Genomic DNA, 11,205 nt, shown 5'->3' with positions numbered 1-11,205 from the left:
TGAAGCTTAACCATACAGCACAGAGATTACAATTTAACGGCACACATTCACCACCAGTGAGGGGGACAACCCCTTTATACACCCTCTGAAAAATCTGGATAATAATATTAATAATAATTAAAATCCAAAGAAAGTACAGTATATTTAACAAAATAGTAAATATTAAACAGTGAATACTCTACTTAATAAGGACCTCGCCTTTTTTCAAGTTGGCGTCAATCCACAAAAATATACTTTTTAATCTGGTGAACGTACAATACATAGGTACTTACACCAAAGGTGATAATATATTTAAGATGCTATATACACAAAGAGTTTGGCTCAAATTTAAATTTACATATAAGTGTTCATGGCTTATTTTTCCCCCAAGGTTCCGCCTGCAAGTTTTTCCTTTTCATCTTTGAAAGCAAAAACTAGAAAGTCAAAATAAGATAAAACTATACTCTACAAAAAAGCTACAACATACAGCTTTGGCTTATATAAATAATTCATAGCAGAATGTGTTCAAAAGTACTGTATATAACTTTATATATAGTCTTCAATTCATTAGGGTATTGTTTTCTTTAATATAAAATATACATGAGCTAAAATCCGTTTCTATATTTTTCAAAGGTATGAACGTAAAAAGAAATTTGTCAAACATATTCCAATTATAACTTAATATATTAATTTTATTTTGTTAATGTTCTATCTTCTAGGCTAATATTTTCTGAATAATTCATGCGACTTCTCTATGTCTCTCTTTCACTTTTATTAAAAAAAATCACTTCTTTGACCCAATACTTTTTTTTTTTTTTGCACGTGCAAAACAAGATTTTGTTTTTTTGTGTTTTTATAGCATCAGCCCTTCTCCATGCACCCTCTGCAATAGAGACCCATGCCAGGTTGGGTAATATAAAGGTCATTTTATGTACAGTATTGCTTTCTTCTTCCTGCTTTTCTACTGCTCTGCTGCTACAAAGCATTATTTTCTTAACTACAAGTAACCATACAGCTTGAATAAAACACACAGGGACATTACTACAGGCGAGCCCTCTTGGTTTCTGCAATCTAGTGTGGTAGGATTATAATACGGGTACAACGTTTCTTTGCAAAACAGGTTATATTATTAAAACAACAAGTCCAGGTAAGTGCCAGACTAGATCAATACCTATAGGATTGTTCTGTTACATTTTTACCATGGGACATCTGCAGCTATACAAGAAGTTTGTAATAAGTGCCTGATGATTTTGTGTATGCTACACACACTAGCACATATATATGCATGTGAAGATATATATATGCATGTATGTATATACATATAAATATACTTATTTCACGTCCTTATTTATAAATTTAGATATGTCAGGACAGTTCATTTTGAGAACCCAAAACTGAAGAGGCAGCCCTGCAGGTTTATGTCACCCACGTGTCCATCCTCATGCGTTTTACCGAGGGACTCTCTCGATCCTCCGCGTTGGGCGGCCTCCCCAGCACGACGGGCGAGTGGAAATCGCTCCTGGGGTCCTCCCGATCACTGCCGTCGTAGGAACTGCTGGAGCTGCTGAGGCTGTCGACCGGAGAGCGCCCCAGTTCCTGCCGGGACGGCGGCGGCGGCTGCTGCGGCGGGGGTGGTTGTTGCTGCTGCTGCTGCTGCTGCTGCTGTTGCTGCTGTTGTTGCGGGAACCCAGAGGGAGTTACACGGTCCCGGGGAGGTGAAATTGGTTCAGATTTTATGTTGATGTTTTGGTTGGTATTAATGGATAAATTTGAACCCTGAGATAGCTGGCTGCCACTACTGTGGAAAAGAAAACCAAGGGGAGAAATGAGAAAACAACAGGAGAAAGGGGGAAAAATATACAGACAATCTCTGCATCTGTTGGGGGGGTTTGGTCTTCCAGTTCCACACCCTCTAAATGAGTATGTAAATAAATGCAACTTACTTCAGTGAAAGAAGAAACAAAGTTGAAAAGAAAAAGCATCAATTAAAGTTTCAACTATATTTACAAAACAAACAAATGCTTCTTATCTCCAGCCATTTAGGATAATGCRGTAGGTATCTTCTCTGTAAGAAAAGGGACCTGAAAGGAGGCCCGCTTCTTGGCCCAAATGCAGAACTGAACTGACAAAGGGGATACTGAAGATAAAACAGGGTATTAAAGATAAAGCTCCTGCAAATAATGAGCAAACAGGAACGGTAATGCACACGGGGAACAGAAAAGAAATGGAAGTGTTTGTGTGGGGAGTATTTCCCAGTGAAGCTTATTGAGCTCAGTGGAAGTGCAGAAGCTCCCACCTGGATCTGCGACCGCAATAACAGTTCTACTTACACAAGAGAGCTGAGGGCTGCGGGGCCCAGGTGGTGCTGCTGCCAGGCTGATACCTGTCCCAAGGACAGCATTCCCGGGGAGTTAAATCCCTGCAAGGCAGACAGGTCTGCACTAGTCAAGGAGTAATCTAAGGGAGGGAAAAAACAACAAAAATTGTTAATACGTTTTCTTATACATGTGTACATCCACATATCTACATCTGTAAATACCTGTTTTATTTGTAAGCGTGCAGACAGACGCCATCTCCAATTACCATGCTAATTTTCTGCCTTGAAACCCACTTGTTGCTATGTGGAGTCTTTTAAACCCGTGGGTACAACACACTGTGCACAGTATCTACCAGTCCTATGCCAAGCAGTGTTCCCATTTCCTGAGGATTTTAGTCTGGCTGGAGATTCCCAAGTAAAACAAAGAATGAAGTCYCTAGAAGACAAGGGTGTTTCTTGCACAGCTCTTAGAGGGAGCCTGTGGTTCAGCTCTCGTTGCCCAGGCCGGGCAGGAGGCCGCGGCTCTTCGGGCCGGTTCCCAGGTCCCAGCAGAGTCACTCGGAGCCCCGACGCAGCCGTGGGCAGGGAGGGCCCCGAGTCGCTGCCGGGGACCCCAAACAGGCCCTGCAGCCAAGGCCCCCACGTCCCTCCCTCAGGGCTCCCCTATGCAACAGGCACCCAGCTCTACTTCTAGGCAAGGACAAAAAACTGCTTTCATTAAAAGGAAAAGTATTATTTAGAAATACAATTTAGAAGGATCCTAGAAAATCRGCACCTATTTCTAATCAACAGGCAGTGACTGGTGGTATTTCTGGCGCGGCTCTAGTGCTTAGCTGGTTCTCACTTTCCCCTCACACATGGGAAGTTATTTTCACATTATCATTATCGCTTASGCTTTTCTTTCAAGTTTTAAAACAAAGCTGCAAACACTTCTCTGCTTTTAATTATTTTCTAATACAGCTTCCAGAAAACAATTTCTGTTCACTGGAGAACTACTTACACTGTGAGCAGATGAACCCGAAACTCAAGCAGGTTTCTACAAACCGCATGCTGCCGCATTGCCCCAAAATGACAAAACCACCATTATTATTTAGATTGTCTGCAAGTTTATCAATGCAGTTAGTACATGCAGGTAGCACCATTTATACTGTGTACTACCTATTACTGATGCCTGAGCAGCCCCTCTCAAAACACAAACCTCAGGCACACCAAGAGCTCTTACGGCAGCATTTCAGGGCCAAACTAGTCCAGAAAATTGTTGAAAGGGGAGAAATACCAGTTAATGAGCCYGTAAAACGGAGTAGGAGGCAAGGGAAGAAGGACCAAAAAGATTTGACTTTGTTTAAGAGGAGGATGGTTGCAAACATAAAACCTGTAATTGTATCAAGTCATAAAGATCACCTTTAAAAGTGTTTCAAAGCTATGAAACGGACCAAAATGTTACTAAGATCTAGTCTTTTTGTTGGGAAAATGGTTGCCAGTGGATGGCATTACTTTATCATACCCATCTGTCCAAATTACGGATTTTTGATGGCTTCCTTCCTTAGAAAGGATCAAACAAAATGCTAAAACGCACGCAAGCCTTCACACTTGCGTGTGACGTTCTTGCCATTTTAAACAAACCTCCAGCATTTTTGCATGTATCCTGGCCTCTAGACAAGGGTAAGACCATGAGGTCACTAATATTAGACCAGCAAAGGTGCTACGTGAGCAGTCACACAYGCTCTATAACCCTTTGCTATCCCTCTTCTTTATGTTTCTTCCTATGCCCTCYTGTTTTTTTCCACCATCCTTCTGTCAAGAGCAGGGAAGATCTCAGCTGCCAACTGTTAAGTCTAAGATTTCACTACCCACAGAACACTTGACAGCTCATAAAACAAGATAAGTTCACCCCTGCCCTCTCAAAAAGAACATTGCTTTGTTTCCACAACTGCTTAATTTTTATTCYAAAATGTTTCAAACCCCATTTTTCCTCTTCCTCAGCTTCACCAAGCTCCGTGTGCATTATCAAATGCTACCAAATTCTTTGCATCATACCCACCTTGGACAGAGAGCAGTTTTAAGGGGCTTTTAAGGTAACAGAGKACCTCCCAACAGGCACCCCCTGGCAACTCCAGCAGCTCCCCATCTCACTCTGCCTAAYGTGACTGAAGAGAAGGGGCCTTTGCTGAGTTTGTACATCTGGCCTTTCCGTAAACGGAACCTCCCCRCCTGTAATCTGGTTGCTTGGTGCTGCTGGACTTGAGCAGGGCAAAACTGAAGCTGAAACACCAACTACGGCACCAACCCGGAGCGTTTCAGCTCCCAGCCCCATAGCTCGGCTGCTGCAGGCCTTGCCTTTCCGCACATGCTCTTTCTCTGCACTCAGCTGTGTGCAACCTCAGTGATTGAAAGCTTCTTCCTGATGCAAGTCTCAACATTTACACATTTTACATGTTAAAAGCTCATTTTTCGATGAGTAAGAGCCTTCATCCAAACTGAATAGGAAAATAAAGTGAAGTGGCACAGAAATGCAAATTTTATGGGCTTATGAATCACAAGAGCTTTGTGCATCTGACAAATTGAGGCACTTAGGGAAAACAATACTCACCAGTGTTGTAGGCAGTAGGCATGGCCGAATACACGAGTCCCTGTGGAGGCAAACTTGGAGTTGTCACAGACACCACAGGGGTAGCAAGAGGCTGTGTAGACTGAGAACTATTTATCCTTTGGGTGTTCTATAAATGATTAGAAATAACAATATTTTGTGATATCAGTCAGGACAATGGAAAATTACATGTTATTATTCTATTATATATGTTTCTTTGCCTAATTTCTGTTTAACACATATCCTTTTTGTCTGAATTTTCTTCCACAAAACACTTGAAAAGCTAAAGCAAATTCATCTTGCTGAACTGGTATGATTCATTTTTCATTTCAAGTGTCCCCCGCCCCTGCATGCGGATCCCAGCACAGGACAGCCCTACAAGTTTCAGAAGTTCTTAAGTGATTTAAAAGGTCCTTTAGAAAGAGGATTTAAGGCCCGTGGGGAAATGCGCTTCTATCAGAAATGAGAGATTCCCATTTTCCAGGCGCTTATCTGATTTTCAGAGTTTTAGCTGCCCCTGCACTAACTGCACCTGTATTAAGGGAAAAAGAGGGATCTTTCAAATTTTTGCGTTGATAAGACCTTGGTGATGAGATAATCCTGCAGTTCCCATGGCTCCTAAGAAACTGGAAGTACTTATTATAATGCAGATATGTTTCAAATCAGATGACTTTTCGGTTCACCCAGATCAACTGTGCTTTTTGACAGGAAAAACAGCTAAACCTCTTGTCTCAGATGATCTTTTCTGTCTAACTGTAGGCGTGAACTGCTTTTTAATAACAGCCTTTATATGCCATGTACTGGAATGAACATCTGTAGCAAACACATCACTCAAATTAAGCCCTTCAACAAAATTTACTGCTTAGAAAATTGCATATTAAAGGTTTGACTTAAATATTGTGGCGAATGTCACCAGACAGCGAAGCTACTCTGCCACAAAATGCACTGTTATTCACAAAGGCAACTTCCAAACTTTTTCTTTCAAAATCTGCAGTTCTACAGCTAAAGCCTTGTCAGATGGTGACAGGAGCAGGCAACACTGCATTTTTATTTTTAAACAAGACATGCTTGTAGATTAACCCACAGAAAGCTTTACCCTCCCYGTACTCTGTATTTCTACATTCTCACAGAAATATTTGGGATTAAGGAAGCAACATTTCAAATRATTTCAAATGTTTTCTTTAAAGGAACTTTCTATCTCTGAAAAATAAATATTTGCTCTAATACAGCTGTTCAGTTTTTGGGGGAGAATTTGCTTTCCAAACTTGGAGTGAATGAAGGAACCTTATTACTTTTTCTCACTTAGGGCTGCCATACAAATATTCCAGAATCTACAGTACTTTACTTTTTCTCCACTCTGGCCTTGAAAGAGGGAGCAATATTTAGAACAGGTTTCCTTTATAGTACTAATGCAATGAGCAGGTACAGAGAGATGGCTCTACTCAATTTAAGCTAAAACTTGTGAAGATGAATTCAGGGCTGTCAATCCCGGACTTGTATCTTTTCAGTTAAAGAAACAAATACAAAATAAACCTCGTTAAGATTGGCTACAATCCCCATCAGCTACAATCCCCGGATGGCCACGTTACGTGGGTGCTGTGGAAAGCTCACCTGGGAGCCTCGTAAATAACAGCTGGGAAAATATGTTGGTGTTTTTTAGGCACAGAGCTGCCTGCTCTGCTGCACAGCTCCCAGTGTCCAAAAGCCCAAGAGTGAAAGAGAGACTCCCACGGATTTTCTACATAATTTATCCTTTTAAATCACTCATGCACTTCTGAAAATGTCCACTAGGCTGGGTTTATTTCACATAAAGATATGTTATTGAAGCAGATTTTTGTGTCTTTCAGAGATTGACCTTTTTTCCAAAGGCTTCTTGGACGGCAGCCTATAAAGTTGGGATTAGTGCATAATGGAAAAGTTAGAGGAGCACACTGGGAAACAATCCAGACCAAGGATTTCCCCGAGGGATTTTTTGCTTTTTGGAGTGGCTAATAAAGCTGGGTTTCTGACGTGATTTATTTCTGAGTGTAGCTCCTAAACACTCAGCCCCGCAGAGCACCGATGCACCTAAAGTCTCCAGCACTCGGAGATGCAGCCGGAGAGATTTGAGGCATCCGGCGCCTTCCCAGCGGTGCCAAGGAGAGCAGGACGAGGGAGATCCCGGGCCCCGCTCTGCTACTCTGCTGACTGCTCTGCTTTACCTGTCCTGAGCACTTCTAGTTCCAGCCGCCAGCGTGGATGTCCGCAGGCCCAATCTGGAACTGTTTCCTAGCATTAATTACTATTGTGTTTAGGAGCCATGGGTTGAGGAAGACACTACCCGGCCTCGCAAGCCCACCTATACAGTGAGCACTAGAGGGCCCACTCCACATATAGCATCCATAAATCAAAGCGTCTTGGTTAGGTCACACCATTTCACACTGCAAAGTGCACAGCAAGTCTGGCAGTTACCAATACCTCAACTCAAAGGRTTTTACATCGTTCCCATCACTGACATGCATGCAGTGGTATTTTTAGTGTGATTATTTAAGTTCAACTTCTTGTACTGGAAGCCAGACACCTCAATAAAAGTGAGAAAAATAYGCGTGACACAGCAGCTTTTCTCTGCTCCATTAGCAAGTCATTCCAATAAAATTATAAAAACTTAAATACTGGCTTTTTAAAATCAACTCCCCTTAGTTTGGCAAACTTATTGCTTGTGTTTATGGTTAATAAAACAAATCAAACAAACAATAGCATGCATTTATTAAGRAATTTATCTAAATCTCTACATTTCCCATGCTTTCATGCAACTAGAGCCTCATATTAGCAACAGGTCCATGTTCAGAAACAAGTCAAGGTATCCATTTTGCAAACCCTCTGTGTAGCTTTACAAAAATCACTCTCTGGTGCAGCACCTTCTGCATGATTCGTGCYACAGCAGCTAAACATTTTGCAAATGGCTCTAAAAATAAGTTACGAATTATTTTAGCCTTATGTTATTTTCCAGACAGAATGCCAAATGTTAAAACCTTCTGGAAAAAAAATAGAAAAAAATAGAAATCCCAAGGGTTTCCTGTCCAAACCAGAATATCTTTCCACTGAAAAAAGGTAGAATTATTCTTTTGCAATTCTGTGGTTCTTTTGGTAAACAGGGAACACCCCTGTGGTTTGATAATCTCACGCAGGATGAAATAATTCTAAACTCTGAAAAGGTGACCTCACCAGCAATGATGTAATCTCCCTGAAAGTAAGAGAAGTAATGCAGGGCTTGTGTTACAATCTGAAGAACTTCAGGAGTGAAGCCACTTTCTAAAAATATGCCAGYAATTTAGGGGTCCACAACTGGTCATTTGTATTTTACTAAAAGTCAATAAGTACCCTATACACATGGACAGTTACTCTGTAAGGCTCTTTTCCAATGTTCCCTCCAAGAAAAATAAAGTGTTTTTTTTTTTCCCCAGAAAAAAAATAGACGTTTACAAATAGAAAATGCTAGACTTTGGACGTGTGGTCAGCCTGAATTGGTGGGGCTTTGGTTTTGATAAAACAAATGTATTTTTGTCTGCTACCAAGGGAACACTGGAAATACTTAAAATATATAATGAAACTACAGTTAAAAACTGTAGTGAAAGAAGTTTTTCAGCATCTTGCCCTCTCTCATCACACACGAGCCCAAACTCACCAACTCCAATTCATCCTCCTCCGACTGTACTCAGCAAACAAGAGGGATAACACAGTTACTAAGAATAGCATTGCTTTCCAAAATGAAAAAGTCACGTTTGTGCTTCAGGATTCTTATTTTCATTAGTAACGTGAATTCGCCACCTGATTCTTTAAATAACACTATTAGCAAGTATAATACTTTCTGTAATTCAGATCAATTAATAAAAAACACTGTATTGAAAAAACACACCGTGGCAAAATTAATGCAGAAAGAGCCAGAAAGAACAAGGACACGCTGACATCACACAGAGATAGGGAACACATCAGTTTCTGGCTCAACTTGTCCAATAAACATCGAGCTCAGTAACAAAATAGTTTTCACATACAATCATTACACYGTCCGGTCATCTCTATTCTGAAATCCCTTCAATTTCCTCAAAACAGAGGGGCAAAAACAAACGTACGCTGTTCTTGAGAATGAAACAGGTCCTGTAAGCTACTATTTTTAAACCTACTATATTATAAAAATCCTCTTTTCATGTATTCCTAATAATTTTAAAATAGTAATTTTTACTTTACAAAACGGTCAGTATATTTTATCTTCTATACTTTTRAACGCCCTTAAGGAATCCCTAAAATGTAAAAAGTGTTAGTCCAAATTTTATTGTACATTCTGTTGCTCAGATTGATTTTGTGTTCTTTAATACCAGTAATAAACTAGTATTTCAAAAACAAAGAACTGCACAGAGCGAGCGCTTCTGCAACTTATATCCTGCTCCTCTGGGTTATGGCTCATCCTTCCATAGACAGAAAAAAGGAGCACACAGATGCTCAGCAATTCTGCATAGCAGTGAAAGAATAGGACCAAAGGATTTGGCCAACAAAATTAAAGGAAGAACCGAGTAACTCCTCCCGCCGGACCTGTTCCGGCTTCTGCGGTGTGGTTGCCTCATGCCTGACACGAACCTCGTGTGCTATGTTAAACCTGGGCTAAACAAACATTACTACCAACATGCCAAACTGCACGGTAGCATTGAAAAGTAAATAAATATTTAGTCCCAGGGACTGCAACCGATCCTCATTACTCTTTTATGTCTTCATTGAAGACCTGACGTCCAACAGAGGACGTGAGAGGTGACATTCCTGCGCACTATGTCAAACAAGGCATTCCGCAGACCATAACGTCCAGAGAGCCACATTTCACACCCTACAAACATTACAAATGAGGAAAGAGAGATACACGTGTGTTGTGGATCACGCTAATATGGTCTATGCTACCAGCAAGATCAACCATTCCTGTACAGACCAACAGACTTCTCAGGATGAACAAGTTAAAGAGATGACAAATCAAAGCAACAACACTGAAATCTATGTCTAAAACTGCACTCTAACCACACTTAATTCAAATTTTGTATTTAAAAATTATCTTAAGATGCCCTTTCTCCGAGGTAGCCACTTACACCTTAGATTTTTATTAGTAAAACTCTGAACACAAAAGCCTTTCTACTRCTCTAATGTACAGTATGTATTTGCACAGCAAGTATCTCTTGCATGGGAGAATAGAACATGTCATTGTCACCCTGCACCTAGAGCCAACCACAGAACGAATGTTTTAACTCACCAGCGGCGGCATCATCCCCTTGCTGGAGGGTGGGATGACAACCCGGAGGTCCGGTTTGCGATTGTTCATTCCCAGATTTCCTCCCCCAGGCGGAGGCGGGGACTTTGTGGGCATGACTTTGCCTAGGCCATTGCCACCACCAGTAGTTCCAAGTAGACTCGGTGAAGCTCGAGAGTTCACAAAACCATTTCCTGAAATAAGAAAAACAAACACACCTTAAGACTGAAGAGAAGGAGCAAGGCAAACATTTAGTGCAGAYAGACCAATGATATAATAATACATTCCTAAAATTTTCCACAGCAAGCTTTCCACAATAGGAGCAGCATAGAATAATCAAACAAATAAGAAATGATCCAAAAAGCAGTATTATCAAAGAAACACTTCTAAAATGATCTGTATTTTATACTGTTCTTTGAAGTTCTTCTAGGCAGACCTAACAAAAAAAGTGTATCCTACTTCACCCCTTGGCCCCAGGAGAACCTGAATTATAGCTCGTGGCTGCCTGTGTGAACAAAATACAGCCCCTAAAGCCTCCACTTCTACAAAGGCTTCTCCAAGTGTCTGCAAGATTACAGGATCTATCCTCTAGCAACGTTTCAGTCTCAAAAATACACACTGTCCAGTTATTATATTTAGCAAGGATGAGGAGAACAAATCCATTTTCTTAACATCCATCCCAAGGTCTGCGCACAGACCTGTGTCAGCTACAGCCATCAATTTATTTCACACTGGTCCTTCTCTCCCTTGCTCCTGATGCTCACCAAGGGAGAATTAGACAGGCCAAAGCCTCCAGGCACTGAGATTGCCAGAGCCCACTRTGCTCCATGCACAGGCTTTAGATCGGGCTCAAAAGAGGTCACAAAAAATTAAAGGCACGCTAACATGGTCCTGTGTGTTGCTATTCTTTTTTTTCTGGTAGCAAGTCATACTGGCACCTATCAAACTAATTAAAACATATTTTCAGATAATCTTTTCAAAAGATGCATTCTAGCATTTTTAGCAGATTTACAGCAACAATTCCCCAAATACACACACCTTATTCATCTGCAAATTGAA

General features: G+C 41.0%; 1 protein-coding gene across 6 annotated transcripts in view; it reads right to left on the bottom strand.

The window, feature by feature from the left end:
* MEF2A (myocyte enhancer factor 2A) overlaps positions 1 to 11,205 on the bottom strand; it is a 44,947-nt gene continuing 33,742 nt past the window's right edge. For 3 of the 6 annotated variants that reach the window (XM_026040483.1, XM_026040488.1, XM_026040486.1), the window contains 4 exons: positions 10,150 to 10,340; positions 4,887 to 5,013; positions 2,310 to 2,436; positions 1 to 1,777 (listed from right to left, as the gene is read on the bottom strand). In XM_026040483.1, coding sequence (XP_025896268.1) covers positions 1,396 to 1,777; positions 2,310 to 2,436; positions 4,887 to 5,013; positions 10,150 to 10,340 — 827 coding nt within the window. In that variant the 3' untranslated portion in view covers positions 1 to 1,395. Of the gene's footprint in view, positions 1,778 to 2,309; positions 2,437 to 4,886; positions 5,014 to 8,547; positions 8,572 to 10,149; positions 10,341 to 11,205 lie in introns of all 6 variants that reach the window. The other 3 variants (XM_026040482.1, XM_026040485.1, XM_026040484.1) reach the window with 3 other exon arrangements.

The sequence above is a fragment of the Nothoprocta perdicaria genome, unplaced genomic scaffold (assembly GCF_003342845.1).
Source record: "Nothoprocta perdicaria isolate Ctin4 unplaced genomic scaffold, notPer1 scaffold_26, whole genome shotgun sequence".
In the NCBI taxonomy this organism is placed as follows: domain Eukaryota; kingdom Metazoa; phylum Chordata; class Aves; order Tinamiformes; family Tinamidae; genus Nothoprocta; species Nothoprocta perdicaria.
Note: the sequence above shows the minus strand (reverse complement) of the source record. Positions and strands in the feature narration are given on the sequence as shown.